This window comes from Eumetopias jubatus, unplaced genomic scaffold (assembly GCF_037043125.1).
Source record: "Eumetopias jubatus isolate StellerSeaLion01/CBP00866 unplaced genomic scaffold, mEumJub1_p1.0 scaffold_2, whole genome shotgun sequence".
NCBI lineage: Eukaryota > Metazoa > Chordata > Mammalia > Carnivora > Otariidae > Eumetopias > Eumetopias jubatus.
The window spans coordinates 150,258,434-150,276,016 of record NW_028274808.1 but is presented as its reverse complement, the minus strand read 5'-3'; the positions used below and the strand labels follow the sequence as shown (position 1 = coordinate 150,276,016).

Sequence of the window (17,583 nt, the reverse complement as noted above, 5' to 3'; positions counted from 1 at the left end):
CTAGAGTAACTGGCTCATAGTTTGCTGAGGACATGTCAGTTATTTTGTAGTCCAATAAAAAAAAATAAAATTAATGGTAAAGAAAGTAAAAAGGAGAATCTAACCCCTGCAGAAAAATATTCTATGGAATATTTAGCACCTCTAAACATGAAGATCACACAAATTCTAAGATTGACAGAATCCTAAGATGTTATAATTCTATTTTTTTAAATGGAACTTTTTCCTTTAAAATGGATATCTGCTTACATTATTTTTATTTTTTTATTTTTTTATTTTTTTTTGCTTACATTATTTTTAACTGTATTTCGATAGGAAGTCTCCAAGAGTTTCTCTGTAATCAATTTTAGCCTAAAATGATTAGAAAGTCTCCATCTTTGATTTATTTATCTTTTATTTATTTTAGAACAAAAACGTTTATTTTTTCTTTGTAATAAATTAGTCCCATAGTATTTATATGTTATAATCCTCAGTTTTTTTGACTTGATATGAACAAAACTACCAATTATCAGTGAATATGTATCTTCAAGACATATTTCCTCTGGGTCCAAATGATATAAATTGTCAATAAATATTACATTTAAGTAATATTAATATTTTGCAACATATAAAAATTAATTTATCTGTATCACCACTGAGGAGTCAAATTATTTATAATTAAAATACATTTCACCTAGGAGCAAATACCTGGTTTTTAATAAATTCAAGAGATTAAAAAGTAACAAAATAGTTTAGAGTGAGGGGATAGTCTAAATTTCATTGTATTTTTGTGTGTGTTTATCAGTCATATTATGGCAAAGAAAGAAGGGAGAAACAAATATAATTCACTGTCTTCAGACCAATCCTAGAGCAGACTTTTCAATAATTTGTCAGTACTCATAATAATTTCCCAAATACTGTTAGGTTTTGGCTACATTTCTTCATTTAATTTTTCTCTTATTTGATAAATCTTTACTGAGTTAATTCAGGAACTGTAGGTACTATGAGATAGGCACACTTTCCTTAGTCCAAACAAAAACTTCAAAGCTCATTGCCTTGAACGAGATAGGAAAGGACCTTCAAGAATCATTTCATTTAGGTTTTGAGTAAATTTATTTATTTAAAACAACATAAAATAACTTATCCATGAAAAATAAAATAAGATGGCCAGAGATGTTTTTATCATAAGACAAATACCCCCTGAAATTCAAGAATGTGCATTCAACAAAATGAAGTAATGAAAATTTCTCATGCAAAAAATATGCTGGTAAAAAAATATAAATCTCAGATTTGGGGGAGTGAGATTTGTTTTCCTTTAAATTGAAGATTCCTACTCTTTGCATAGTAAGCTGTGTGTTATAAAACTAAATTCAGAAAAAAATTAACATGAATAAACAATGTACAAATTAATAAGGTATTGCTATTTTTTAAAAGTAATATACTTCTATAAGACAATACATTCAAAATTTTATCTTACCAAGTCTCAGATTTAGTTATGCTGAAAATTAAGCTTTGGTTGTACCTTTGAGTGTAGATGGAATTCTAGTATAACTGAGAAATTATACTAAAATTTAATTATTCTTACACAGTAAATCCAGGTACTTATAGAATTCATGTGGTACATGTTTGCACACACACACTAACACATTACTACCCTTCAGTTACCAAGTAATAGGTTAATTGAACCTTCTCTCAAACACTTTGTCTAATGCTACAGATGCAACAAAGTAAATTGTTTTTAAGTCAATTTTGTGTATATATTGGGGAAGAAAAATTTTTGAGAACAAGGGCTGATTCACATACAAGTAAGCAAGAATCCATAGCTGAATGTCATCAGTAAATTCACATTAACAATATGTAGGTTAAATAACTATAGTGTGGCTAAGTATATAATAAGGCACATTCTATATTTGATTTATCCTTTAATAAACTCTTAAACACAGAAATTTATTGGATTCTAGATATCAGATATTTCCTCCCATTTTATTCACTTCCTCTAAGTGTGGACCTAAGAAATACAGTATCTTCTTATGATCCCCATGTCCCTAACTATAACTAATACTCCTGGATTTATTGGAAAGGAAGAAGCCAACTAATATCTCAGTCAGAAGTAAAGAAATGATATTACAAACCAACTCTGAAACTGTATCATAGTTATCTACGCTTTTGAGGGAGAAAAGACTTATATCATGTGGTAGTTTTCTTAATAGTTACCATACAGCCAACTTAATTATCTTATTTAAATATGAGCAAAGTTTTGGGGCACCTGGGTGGCTCAGTCATTAAGCGTCTGCCTTTGGCTCAGGTCATGATCCCAGAGTCCTGGGATTGAGCCCCACTTCAGGCTTCTTGTTCAGCGGGAAGCCTGCTTCTCCCGCTCCCACTCCCCCTGCTTGTGTTCCCTCTCTCGCTGTCTCTGTCTCTGTCAAATAAATAAATAAAATCTTTAAAAAATATATTAAAAATAAATAAATATGAGCAAAGTTTTTATGACAAAATTTTTATCTTCCAGGAAACAGGGACATAATCAGAGCAGTCTTCAGGTGACTTCAGAAAGAAAAGAACTGTAGGTCACCAGGTAGCCAGGCTTTTGGTCAAATGGGGCCAGTTGTCCTCACAAAATCACAAACTGCTTCACACCTAGAAATTCTAAAAATGCATCACTGCTAGTCTAACATTAAAAGTAAGTGATGGATTTCTATATACACACTTAAGAAAATTTTGAACATTCTTAAATAAACAGGAACTAGAAGAAAAGGAATTTTCAGATCCAGAAAGAAAGGATGTTCAAAGGAATATTTCCAACAATGTTTTATGAAAATAAATTACTATAATTTAAGGATATAGTCATAATTCTTTTCAGAATACAATATGCAGTATATTAAAAAGTGCCCAATTCTGTATATTTATGAGTTGAATATGTGCTGAAGAGTCAAAAGTAAATAAGTAGAACAGGAACAAAATCAATATGAATATTGATTTTCTGACTTTTTTGGCCCCTACACTACATTTCACATATTTATTCAAGTCTAAATATTTCCATGAAGACTTTCATCAAGTTTTCTGTAATAGTCTAACACCAAAACATTTTTAAATGGACAGCTCTAATTACTAAATAGCCCTTCTAACAATGGCCTGGATAAAAAATGGAGATATGTTTGTTGTAGGAACAGTGCATTCTCATGATTTGATTTATTTACTTACTGTTATTTTAAAATTATTTTTCTGAAGGTTGATTATGCTCAATTCAATATCAGGAAATACTTTCTACATAAGTTGTTGTTGGGTCTCTCTACCTCTTTTATTTTTGTTCAAAATGAAAAATGTAGATGTGTAACACACATGTTAATGTATCTATTGATACAATATTCAGTACAATTCATTTTAAATCAGTACATGCTATGATTGATGTATTCAGATTGAAATCATTCAGAAGCTGAAAATAAAAGCAGTCATGAAAAAGGGTTGGTTACTTCTCAGAATGTTGGTTTGCCAGAGTATCTGTTTGGTATCCATCACCCTGTTAGGATAGAATGCTGGCTAAGTAGAATTATTAGTCCCTATTCCTCTGAATCTACCAGGCACAGGCACAGGCCTTCCTAAACACTAAAATTGAAGCAGAAAACTATAAATAATTTTGAGGGAAAAAACTCACATTTAAAAACTATATTAGAAAAAATACGATTAAAGGCAGAATAAATAATAACAAGTTAATAATTAACTCTTGTGAAGACAGCATACCTGAAAAAGAGAAATTCTGTGCTTAAAAGTTAGCACTTAACATGGACAAGGTAAAGCTTAAAAATACATCAGACACTGAAGTTATCTGCTGATACATTGCTTGCCTGATTGGTTTTGGGATGTGCTAAACAGCCAAATGGTCAGATCAAGGTAAAGAAGAGATCAGCTGCAAAAGTTCAAAATCACAGCTTCCTTTCTTACCTTCCACTGAGGAGGAAGCCGATAACCACTGCCAACAAAATGACTCCCACTGTCACAGACACAGCAATTATAGGAATCTGGCTTTGATCGCTGGATGCTGCAACTGCTGATAGGAGACACAGGAAATGGAGCCCGTGGTTAAAGAGATCATATGCATTCAAATAAGAGCTGCTTAATAGTCAGTAATCGATGCGTGGTTTAAGCAATTCCCCCACACTTGGCTGAGATTTCCTCTTCATATCTCTGCTCAATGGTGTGTAATTGAAAAGACATCTTTAGGAGAAAATATTTACTCTCCAAATGGAAATTTGAAAGAATCACTAAGTCACTGATTATTTCTTTGTCATCATAAAAAATGAATTTAATCGTTTGCATAGTATTTATCTAGGGATCTTGGGTTTGCAAGATAAAATGCAACTTAGTCCTTGAGATCAAACACCTTCATCTGAATAGGAGGTGCTAAGTATATAAGATTTGACATTTTAGAGTTCACATGTGGCTATTCGCTAGAAAAAAAAATCTTGGTACCTCAGACAGGGCTTTTTTTTTTTTTTTCCCTCATAGACATAGCTTGAACACCAAAATGTTCTGGCTATGATTTCAGTGAAGTTAATATAATATCACTTTTCCTAATATAAGTTTAAAAACTGTGATTTCAATCAGAATATAATCAGTGAGTATATTTTATGTGTAGGACTACTTTTTGAAAGATATCAAGGCACACATTTAGAACTTTGAGAAGTCTGCTAAGAGTAGGTTTATTTACACCATCTTTTTTTAAATACATGGATTTAGTTGAAATATCCTACATTTTAACAGTACAATTACCATAATAAGAGGAATATGGACATGAGTAGATAGTTGTACCTCAAAAAGCACGGGGATGTTAATTTTGTGCCGACAACTATGCATAATTAAAATAAGAAACTTATCGAGCAAAATAAATTTTACTAATGTTCTCAAAAAACACTCAATAAGATACATACTATGCTACTGTTTAACAATATAATCATTTTTGATAAATTCAGAGTGGTGTTAGCTCACCTTCATAACAAATTTTAAGTTATCAAAAGTAATAACAACTATACTTTCCATGTTTTGTTTCTTATAACCCCTTATCAGATCTTGGCCCCATCAATAGTTTTGGACATCCATACATTTCCCTTTCTATTATTGTCACCTCTCTTTTGATTCTTTCAAAACAAAATTGACTGACTGACACTTCTTGCACTTGAGCTACACTTTTAACCCTTTCAGATCAGTCTTTAAACCCAATATCAACAATAGCTTGTTCGTGTATGAAAAAGACTTAATTGATAATCTAAATCTATGTTCTTACCCCCCCCTTTTCTTGGATAATAACAGTTGTGGTTCAGTGGTTCCTTATCTTGATTTTTCTCTCCTATTATCTGATGCTGAAGTCTGTGGTAGGGAATTCAAAGCTGGTGAGCAGTATAAACGGGTAGGGCAAAGCTACTCCACTATCGCAAAGAGCCTAGACCCAAGATTTGCTTTTATAATCTCTAAACTCAGATTATTTATACCACTGCTTTTTCTTAGTTCTTTAATTTTCTTTTTGGTAAGGGGCATGTTCCTAGAGAAAATCATGCAGACTTGGTCTGTATACATGTTATTTTTATTGGGCTCTAACTGCTATTCCAATTATTTTGATTCTCTCTTATTAATTTCCTGACAAAATCATCCCCATAATGAGTCCTCCTCATTTTCTCAAACCACTAATTCATTACCACTTCTCATGTTTCAGAAATGTTAAACTTTATAGATAAAAAAGAGTGATCAAGTCTGAACTCCATGGTTAAATCAAACTGTATGGGTTATACAGTTTTCCTTTGTTTTACCTAACTCCAAAGTTAGAATCCTTCCTGTCTCTTCTAAGACCTGGATCCTTCAACAATCTCCTCCAGGAGAGATTTTCATTCCCTTACAGGCTATTTCTCTGCTATCTACAAGCCTGAACACATAATTCTCCTAAGGGGACGCAGATCCTTATACCTAACCTTACTGATGTTGGTTCAATTGAAATTTGAAAACAGGTTCAACATTTACTAGGTATATAGGCCAAAGCAAAGTACTTAACCTTATCAAGTCTCATTTCATTAATCTCCAAATAGGGATAATTTTCCTGGATCATTACAATTCTGTTTAGAGATAATATTTAGCATAGTGCTTCAATTATTGCCAGCCTTAAATAAATAGTAGATAATATTTCTACATATTGCTTTCTGATCCTGCTTTGTTTATCACTCTTATTCTTTCTTATTTTTCAGCATCTTGACTAAGTTATCTAGAACCAGCCTCATTTTTCTGATAACCAATGTAAATTCTCTCTGAAACTTCTCCTGTCTTTGAGTTCTATGTGTGATATTCTGGCTACATGCAATAAGTACTTCTCCATTTACCTTACCATGCACTATAAGGTATTTGATCTTGTTGAACATAAACTTCAACCTTGAGATTCTGCTCCTCTCGGTTTCTATGACATCAGATGAGCTGTTTTCTCTTTTTCCCCCACTCTGAAGTACTACTTTGTCAGTTCTGTTGGCTTCACATTCTCGCTCCACATCTTATGCATGAATAATTTCTGATGAATGCTGGCTCTTAATGCTTCACACTTCCTTAGCTCTTCACTCTGTCTTTCTCCCTTCCTTCTTTCTTTTCTCCCTACCTCTCATGGATACTTCTTTGCATATGGCATCAGTTAACTATAAGCTGATGAGTCTCAAATTTATGTTTCCAAGTCTTATTTCTCTTCCAAGCTTCACTCTATTAAAACAAAAAAAAGACTGCTTTCTTTTTATTTGGATTGTGTTTTCATATAAAAACATGTTTAAAATTGGCCCTTTTACCACATCCACTCCCAAGGGTATTAACAAAAACACATCAAAAAATAAACATAACCATAAATCAAACCACGAACCAGACTAATTTGATCTCTTTTCTCCTGGTTTCTTTTAACTATCACTGAATTTTTCTTAATTTCTACTTGCCTATTAATTAATAAACATTTTCTCTGTTTCTTTTGTTTTTCCCCATGAATTATATTTTTTCATCTAACAGTCACCTATTTGATTCAAATCTGCCGGCATATGGTTCATCGGCATTTTGAGTGTCCCCTTTGCCTTCTGTGTACTCACATAAATATCCAAAAATATCACTTTGATCATGTTTCTATGACCAAAAAGTTAACAAGTACTCACTGCCTATGAAAAAAAAAAAAAATTCCAAAATTCTCCATCTAGCGTTCAAAAGCCCTTGTAACAAAATTCTAACAAATCTTCCTGGTCTCAGTGAGTCATTTTGGCACTCTGAGATTTAGTTTTGGAGGAAGCAGGCATGATTAATCAGAGGTAGAGATAAAAATAGGACAATTTTAGACTGACCAAATATTAATTTTGAGAAAAAATATGGATGCCCCATATTCTCAAATGCTTCATTTTTAATAATTGACAAGATCTAATATAATTTAACAATATGTTAAAATATACATGGTTTGGGTTAACATCTTGCAATAAAGTAACTTTTAATAGCATACCAAAAATTTTCAAATGCTTAAATTAATAGATTTTATGAAAATATGAAAATATTTTTAGTAGTGCCAAGTTACAAAGGTTCATATTTACATGTTTTTATCTACTGTTCACCTAAATCAGATCTTTTGTATAATAGACGATTAAATCAAGGGCCTATGAGGAAGAATTTAAATAATACATTTTCATTTTATAGAAAAATTTCAGCATTTTCTAATTTCTTTGATGGGCTTTGATTATTTTACTATTTCGAATGTACTAATTATTTTGTGAACTTTCTAGTAAAAATAATTCATCAAGATTTTGTACTATTTATTCCTTTGTTTGTTCTCACAGCATCAATAATATCCCCAATATATCAACTAACTTGAAAATATATAGAATTGATAAGGTACTGTCAATGCCCTCCTACTTCTTCAAGGAAAAAAAGTTATAAGCCCAGTATGGTCCATGATTATTGTTTTAATATATCATTAAGTTTTTTAATCTTTAAAGATATAAACCTCTAGTCACTCACATTTCCTATTTTTTTTTTATATAAACCTCTAGTCACTCACATTTCCTATTTTTTTTTTATGTCATGTAGTTTTGAAAGAATTGCTGAGGAATATTTAGGGAATGCTTAAAAGCAAATTTGGGGCAACATAACATACTACCATTAAAAGGATATGTGTTATAAACATTAATTGTCTTTAGTAAACAATATTCCTTTTTCTTCAATTATTATATACTTACACATTGTCCCTGGAAAATTTAAGGTAGCATACACTGAGAAATCACATTGATTACCTTATTTTGCTTCTCATACTCCTGATTGCAAACCCATATTACATAGATATTCTCCACATTTTAGCTCTGTATTTGAATAGTTAATCATGAAGCTGAAAAGATTTGTTAAAGCCAGATTATAAGGGTTTTTGAAGACCAGGCTAAGAATTTGGGATCTTTCTACCACAGCTGTAACTATCTGTTAATTTTCTTGATTAAGATAATTTGATCAAAGCTATAATTTTTGATATATAATATGAGTACATAGGAGTTAATGGGGATATTTAAAAGCATGGCAGGCAAATATGCACATGAAAAGATGTTGAACATCATTAACCATCAGAGATTTCAAATTAAAACCATAATGAGATATCACTACCCACCTGTCCAAAATGACTACAAGAAAAATATAGTGAGAACAGCAAATGCTGATGAAAATGTGGATAAACTGATAACTCATACATTGCTAGTGGGACTGTAAAATGGTATAGTCACTCTGGAAATCCATTTGTCAATTTCTTACAAAATTAAAAATAAAATTGCCATATGATGTAGCAATTGTACTCTTGGGTATTTATCCCAGGGAACTGAAAACTTAGATCAAAGCAAAATATGTACATGAATATTCATAGCATGTTTTTTGGTAATAGCAAAACTGGTATTAACCCAGATGTCCTTCAACAGGTGAATTTTTAAATAAACTGTGGTCCACACATAACACACTCAACAATAAAAAGAAACAAACTTGATATACATAATAATTTAGATGAATCTCCAGAGAATTAAGTCAATTCTAAACTGTCACATACTGTATGATTTCATGTATAGAACATTTCTGAAATATCATATTTTTTGAAATGGATGTTTAGAAATTAGTGGTTGTCGGTGATTAGTTATAGCACAAGAACTATTCCAAAAGGCAGTTGGTATAGTTATAAAAGGGCAACCCGAGGGATCTTTGTGATGTTGGCACTCTTCAGCATCTTGACTTTTGTGGTAGATATACAAATCTATACAACTGACTAAACTGTATCCAACTTAATACACTCACCTGTTTCTATACACACACACAAAGGAGTAGAAAGAAATGTGAATAAGATTAGTGTATTGCATCAATGTCAGTATTCTGAATGTGATATTATGCTATAGTTTTGCCAAATTTTACCATTGGGGGAAACTGAGCAAATTGTACAAGAGTCCATTCTGCACTGTTACTTACAATTGCATGTAAAACTCAACTTATCTAAATAAAAATTTCATTAAAAAAACAGAATAGGGTGCCTGGGTGGCTCAGTTGGTTAAGCAACTGCCTTTAGCTCAGGTCATGATCCTGGAGTCCTGGGATCAAGTCCCACATCAGGCTCCCTACTCGGCAAGGAGTCTGCTTCTCCCTCTGACCCTCCCCCCTCTCATGTGCTCTCTATCTCTCATTCTCTCTCTCTCAAATAAATAAATAAAATCTTTAAAAAAATAAAAAAATTAAAAAACAGAATAGCATTATTCCAGCAATTGGGTTATACAGATTTGAATCAAGTAGGTAAGAATTGCATGAAAGGAAGTGATGCTTTGGAGAAAAAAAATCATAAAAGAAACACAAAGGTGCTTGGTAAATCTTAGCAAGTGGGAGTTAAGAAAAATTCAGTGACAGCCTCAAAGTTTCAGGACAATTTATGTTAAAAGAAACCAGAAAAAAAAAAAAAAGAGTTAACTAGATTGGCTAGATGGTTTCATTCATGCTAAGTTTATTTGTTGGTGCATTTTTATCACTGCTGTTGGGAAAAGGGATGACATATGGGGCCCATTTTAAACATATTATTTATAGGCATAACAAAGTGGATAATAGGCAGTTATAAAATATAAACTAAAGCTTGAGAGAGAAAGACCACTCTGAGATTTTTCCATCCAAATCCTCATGTTAAATAGCCTTTCTAAAATAAAGATTTTATATTCCTGTGCTTACAGTTTGCATTTGGTTTTAGGACCATATGAATGACATACAAGATAATTGAGATGAAAAAGAAAAGCCCTTCATAACAATTTTATGACCTACTTATAAATTAAAATTTATAAATTTTAAAAATTAAGCAAATCAATAACACCATGCATCATCATTATGAATTGAGTAACCAATTAGAAAACTCTTTTTAAAGTGTATGTTCAAGGTAATGATCTTCAGATAATTTTCTGTCCTAACATACCTGAATGATCAGATAGAATTTTCTTAGTATTGGTAACTCATTAAAGCCGGTATTCTTTTTTTTTTTAATTTTATTATGTCATGTTAATCACCATACATTACATCATTAGTTTCTGATGTAGTGTTCCATGGTTCATTGTTTGCACATAACACCCAGTGCTCCATTCAGTACGAACCCTCTTTAATACCCATCACCAGGCTAACCCCTCCCCCCAACCCCTGCCCTCTAGAACTCTCAGTTTGTTTCTCAGAGTCCATAGTCTCTATTCTTAACTGTCATGCACAAAATGAAAATACATACACACACACATTTGACATTTCACACTCCTCCTGTATGTTATTTTCTTCATAAACAAATACTAATAGTGTCAGTTTTTCAACTATAAATAAAAGCAAGCTATTGTTTTCTTCTAATCTTGCTTTCAATGTGTGCTTTAGGACAAGTAATCTAAATATTTTGTTAGATGCTAAAGAGAAAAATGTTTTATGCTACTTTATTTAAAAAATGGTACAAGAAATGCTTTCCAGAATATTTCTAGATCCTTCACTCAGAGATACTGCCAGAGATTTTGATTTTTCAAAATGATCAGATTGGTTGCTAAGAGCGCCATTTTCTTGCCAAACTTAATACTTAATGCATGCTCCCTGTAGAATTTCCATGGAAAGACTAAGCCTGATAACATTGTTCAATAAAACAAGTAAAAGTAAATGGCAATAATTCAATAAAGTATGACAGCTGTGGAAAGAAAGTCTTTAAAAGCAGGTTTAAACATTTCTTAAGAATCTCTTGATGTTTCATCTCCCCGTAGACTAAATGTGATGAGGAGCAGGGACCGATGTGTTAACCCACTAACCTACCATAATAGCATGACAGATGCTTCCTACCCGAAGGGGTCATGCCTGGGAGACAGAGAGGAGCAGGAGACTGACAGAATGCCCAGGGAGAGTATTGATCCACTGACTTTTTTCTGGTAACCATTACAGAGACACACGTTGACAGTAATTAAAATGACTTACACACTGGGATGGTTTCAAACTCAAATCTTCGACTGAAGACACCATAGCCTGCTGCTGTGCGTGCCCGAATTTGGAAGACATACACCGAAGCTGGTTTCAAGCCCTCTGCAGTTACAGTTGTCTCTTTAGACTTGATAATTGTATAGCTGGTTTCTTGGTCCTTGGATTACACATGTACATACAATAAAAAAGTCAACATATGAATTACTAATGACGACAAAACTTAGAATCATAAATCAGAAAATCAGAAACTAATAAACTTGCTATTAGTACAAATACAATCTTTAAGAAAAAAAAAACAAAACTATACATCCTAGGTGTGTTATCTATATAAAACATGAAAGTGTTTCCTAGAACTCAAAGATGGTGGATAGATAACATGTTATCCATTCACCCACCATACTTGTCTTCGGCACAAATGAATCTGTAAACTTTTAAAATATGATATGCAGGAGATGAATTATTTTACAGACTCTATTTTAGTATTGGTATTTGTGAGTTTATTTTTCTCATAAATGTTTTATTGGAGCACATCTAACATGCTGCCTATTCACAGAGAATGGTGGCAAGATCTCAGATATTGCCAGGTAGGACTTATGCTTTATATCTCTGGTGAATTTGATTTCTAATTATATTTAGGGCTTGGGAGAAGAATGAGAACTTTAATTTCAATTCATTAATTCTAAACAGAGATTACTAAAGAAAAACTGAAGAAATTTTTTTTCTTTTTAAAAAGCTTTCTATTTTTTCATGTTTTTTTTGTTTGAGCTGGGTGAGTAGTGAATGGAGATGGAGTGAAAAAAAAATATCACTGAAAAGATAGTTTTGGAAACTGTTCCTATTTTGACTGCTACCAAAATCTAGACTAACCATACATAACTTCTCCTTACCTCTGAGGTTACCACACTGAATCTTAGACCGACACACTGAATCTGAAACTTACAAAAATCTAAACACACAAAGTCCCTGTTCTGAACTTTCTCCTCCCTTATATTTTTCTGTGTGAATTCTTGACTACACTTGTATTTCCTTAAGGTGCTCCCACAATTATTACATTTCTGATAGATATTACAGGATGAATTGATAGGTAATGGTTAGAGATTCTTTCCCCCATTTTTAGGAACTGGTCTTTACTTACAGTATCTTGATTGATGACTGTAAACCATCATTTTCTAGATCATTTCATGAAATTTTATTTTACTAATAGAAACATGTATTGAGGTTTTTTTTAAAGATCTAATGGAATAACATGTAAAGGATTTTTTTTTTCTGAAATGAGAAAAAAATTGAAAACAAAAATATAACAATTACTTCTCAAGCATCCCAATAGGGAATATGGTTATTATTTAATCTTCATAACACTATTAAATGCAAAATAAATGCAAACCATGCTCCTTCTCCCTTGAAGTTTACAATCAATAGTAGCATACCGTGCTGTGACTTTAGTGTGGACACAGAAAGCATGTGCTAAAATACAGCAAGTCCATTTCTACTTTTATCCTCAGTTTTCTTATCTGTAAAGTTGGGATATTGGTGCCTGGATATCTTCACAGAGATGTTGTAAGAATGAAAAAAGTAATGTACGTGAAAACACTTAATAAACTAGAGAATAGGGCGCCTGGATGGCTCAGTTGGTTAAGCGACTGCCTTTGGCTCAGGTCATGATCCTGGAGTCCCTGGATTGAATCCCTGCCGAGCAGGGAGCCCGCTTCTCCCTCTGACCCTCCCCCCTCTCATGTGCTCTCTCTCTCTCTCTCATTCTCTCTCTTTCAAATAAATAAATAAATAAATCTTTAAAAATAAATAAATAAACTAGAAAATACGTGTTTTAATTGTCATAATTTTTATTTAAATTTTTCTACTTTAACACATCAAAGTGAATTGCTAATCACTTTCTATTCTACCACCAATACAATCTAAAGTATACAACCTACCAAAAATGATTTTTTTTAAAGATTTTATTTATTTGAGAGAGAGAGAATGAGAGATAGAGAGCATGAGAGGGAAGAGGGTTAGAGGGAGAAGCAGACTCCCCCCTGAGCAGGGAGCCCGATGTGGGACTCGATCCCGGGACTCCAGGATCATGACCTGAGCCGAAGGCAGTCGCTTAACCAACTGAGCCACCCAGGCGCCCCCAAAAATGATTTTTAAAGCAGTTTTACCATTCTTCATTTAATACAGTCAAACATAGAGAATTATCTTAGGGTTAAGTTCATCCAAATTTCTATCTAAATAGGTATGTTCTAATTTCTAATGCAATTAGGTTTTCTGATTCACTCTACACAAACAACTATTTTCTTAAATTTTTTTGATGCACAGATTAATTTAAGTGCTAGATCTTCAGGGTGTTTAGGAAATATTACTAGATTTTTGCAAAGGATTTAAAGTAGGTCATTAAATCCTATAAAATTTTACCTAGTAATGTACTGATGTTCTGTGGCTGCTCAAGCTTAAGACTGAATATGCAAGACTTTCTCAATAAGGTTATATTTTTCACTTTGGCTATGACTGAAGCAGTAATTTCAGTAAGAAATGATAAAATACCTGTTTGTTATTATTTGCATTTTGTTTAAAGAGAAATTGGTGTAAAAATCTAGACAAAACTAAAGATTCTGGTATATTTGATATAATTATGATTTTACATAAAACATTAACATAATGTAAAGTAGGAGATTTTTTGTTTGTTTTATAAACGAGCACAGGAATATCAGGGTTAGAATTCATGTCATGCTATTGTCTAAGAAGTGTGCAAATGTGGATACACAACTCAACCTCAGTTTTTTCTTCTTTAAAATGGGACAAAATTATTTAAGAGGCTTGTGAGTAATAGAGATGGAGATAGAGATGCTATACATAGCACCCAGCACAATCTCCACAACATAACCCAGTTCTAGGTAAATTTGACTTGAGTCTGTATCATGATGGCAAATTTAATAAAAAGTTTGTTGTAAACTCCTAACTATTGAAGTCACAATTAATATATCTTGTAAAATTATTAGTAGTTGACATTTTTGCCAAATCAGGGAGGTAGGGAACATTGTAAGGAAACTGGCATGCTGCTCCTTGAAATAATGCATGACCTAATATCAATTGCACAAAATTATGCAACATTCTGATTTATATATTAACAGATATATCTAAGTGGTTCTTTATCGGAGTTCTAATTGCACATTTTCTCTCTGGGTCAGTTGAAATCTCTAGTTCTAATTGCACATTTTCTCTCTGGGTCAGTTGAAATCTCTAGAGATTTCACCAAAGCGTATATCTAAGGGATCAAAAACCGTAAATACCGATTTTGAATTACCTAAGTATCTTTCAAAATTTGCTTCTGTTCCACTCTTTTCAGTCACGGTCATATTATAATTTCCTTTTTATCACAAACCCTATATATACATCTTCAACACCCACGACCACCCGGCTGCCAGATCCCGGTCAGGGCAATGGCTTTTGCTGCCTTCGTGCTCCAGCTGAGCAAATGAGCTACATTCCCCAGCTGCTTAACAAACACTGTTCACATGCAGCGAGGGGAGGGCCTCAGCAGAAGGAGCCAGCTGGCAAACACCCTGCCAAGGGGCAGGTCCCTTTGCCTCTGCCTTTAATTAAGAGATGGCAATGGGCCCATCACCATGCAGGAGCAGAGAGGCCCAATGACCTCTATTAGAGCAGGGCAATGGCAGGTAGTAATGCCAGTTGGCAAATGCAGGAGCCCTGGAAAGCTCTGCCACCTGTGTCTGGCCAAGAGCCATCCAATAAAATGGTGGTGTCATTCTGAAGGTTCAAAATGAGCTCGGGAAACGTATCAGGACTCCCACCTCAGTACATGCTATAAAAGCTCATTATCCTTTTCTTCTTTTTCCTTTTTTTTTCCCCCAAAAGTGTTAAAAAACTTTCATGTATTTTGTTGGTATGCTCAATAATTTTGCTTGGCAAAAAGTTCTGGGAGTTAATATTTTCACCGTAAAAAGGAAAACACTGACCAAGAGAAGTTAATAAATTCCCCCAAATAATATATAAAGGTTTTGCTGCTTTTAATAAATGTAAATGGACAACTTGCTCTTCATTTACTGAAACTATATATAGAAATATTTTCCTAAGTTATTTTTTCTTATGTTGAGTTATGCAGATAATAGAATGCATTAACACGGCATTAAATGTAAGATATTAAATGTAAAACTAAATTTTCATGAACTAATTATAGAACTATGAAGAAAATAATTCCACAACCTGGATAAAATTCATTAGAAGGAATATTAAGAGAAAAGGACTTTGCCTACTACTTGTTGAAAAACTCTGTTTAACAGAAGCAGCAACTTAAAGAAAAAAAGAAAAAAAAGAATGATAAATCCGTGCTTTTATTGAGTATTAATCAAGCAAATGCTGGTAATAGTAAAAACAATGAAAAATTACTCCTAAGGGGGAAAAATAGGATAATTTCATTAGAAACAAAAAAGAAAACCAGACATTGGTCCAGCTAGTTGCTTCAGGGGAAGGAAAATCATACAAAAAAATAATGACGTCAAATTTTAGTCTTCTTGCTGTAGAACTTCATCTACAATGTATATTCAAATGAGAGTTTTGGTGAATAGTTTTTTAAAAAAAATTTTAAATACTCCCTTCTTTTAATTAATTAATTAATTAATTAATTTTTAAAGATTTTATTTATTTATTTGACAGAGAGAAACAAAGCGGGAGAGGGAGCACAAGCAGGGGGAGTGGGAGAGGGAGAAGCAAGCTTCCTGCTGAGGAGGGAGCCTGATGTGGGACTCGATCCCAAGACCTGGGATCATGACCTGAGCCGAAGGCAGACGCTTAACGACTCAGACACCCAGGCACCCCTAATTTATCCTTTTAAAGTAGGCTCAATACCCAATTTGGGGCTCGAACTCACAACCCCAAGATCAAGAGTTGTGTGCTTCACTGACTAAGCCAGCCAGCGCCCTGGTGCGTCATTATTTTTAAATGTCATTATGCATTTCAACTTCTTTTGAAATCAATTTCAATTACAATAAAAACTTGAAACTCAGAATATTTATAAAAATCAGTGTATGTTATATCTATCTATCATCTATCTATCTATATCTCCTGCTTTTCATTAGTATACAGTAATAAAATTTACAAAAAAATAAATAAGGATGTAAACCTTAATTTAACAAATTATTTTTGGATAGAGCATGCATTTAGATTGTAGATCTCTAGAATGTAAAATACAATTTGGACTACTACTCTCAGAGAAACAAGAGTCAGTGAGGAATATTAATGACACAACATTTTTCTTGATTTGTCTTATTTTTTTATAATAAATACTGTAAACCATATCCCAATATAGTTTTTTCTAAAGATTTTATTTTTAAGTAATCTCTACATCCAACATGGGTATTGAACTCATAATCCCAAGATCGAGAGTTGCATGCTCCACTGACTGAGCCAGCCAGGTGCCCCTATACCAACAAAGTTTTGTCTCATAGATACTCTCTTAGGACATTCTTGGTGAATAATGTATTTGATAATATATTTTTTTATGAAATAGAAGTATCTTCATTTATGTTCCCCAATGATCCAATAGTTATTTGTGATGCTACCAGCAAGTCATTCCTAGGAGGATTACTAAGTAATCCTTCAAAAGTAATAATTTGCTATTTTTTCATCTATTTATAAAATCAATATAAGAACATTGTACAGGCATTCAACACCTAGGAAGGATATGTAAACATCCCCACTGTTTCCCTTCCCCCACCCACTACTGTTTTACTCTCTATCATTATCTTTACACAGGTAATTGTTAAATTAATGAATAAAAGAAACAATTAAAAAAATCTCTATATGCTATGCATTAATTTAATGTATTTCAACATATTTACCTATACTCTTTCATCTATGCATATACACAAAATGTCGAATTTTTAAATAACTTTCATTAATAGAATATAAGTATTTTTCCAGATATTTTTGCATTAGTATAAGGAGAACCATTTATTCCCTCTCTTCTCTTTTCCAATGTCCTAGCATGGACAGTTTCTCTGCGATTGCAAAGTAAGTTTTTAACTTCTTCCTATCCTCTTCACTCTTCGCTCTAAGAGAAGAAGTGATGCTTTCATGAGTTTAGGGAAAGCAATTTAGTACATGTGGCTGAGTCCT

The 17,583-nt window shown here is 32.8% G+C and overlaps 1 protein-coding gene across 8 annotated transcripts in view; it reads right to left on the bottom strand.

Moving 5' to 3' along the window:
- The window catches only part of EPHA5 (EPH receptor A5), a 343,376-nt gene that overhangs the window by 72,945 nt on the left and 252,848 nt on the right, over positions 1-17,583 (bottom strand). For 4 of the 8 annotated variants that reach the window (XM_028100661.1, XM_028100664.1, XM_088020824.1 and 1 more), the window contains 2 exons: positions 11,449-11,608; positions 3,919-4,024 (listed from right to left, as the gene is read on the bottom strand). In XM_028100661.1, coding sequence (XP_027956462.1) covers positions 3,919-4,024; positions 11,449-11,608 — 266 coding nt within the window. The remainder of the gene's footprint in view (positions 1-3,918; positions 4,025-11,448; positions 11,609-17,583) is intronic. The other 4 variants (XM_028100663.1, XM_028100665.1, XM_088020820.1 and 1 more) reach the window with 1 other exon arrangement.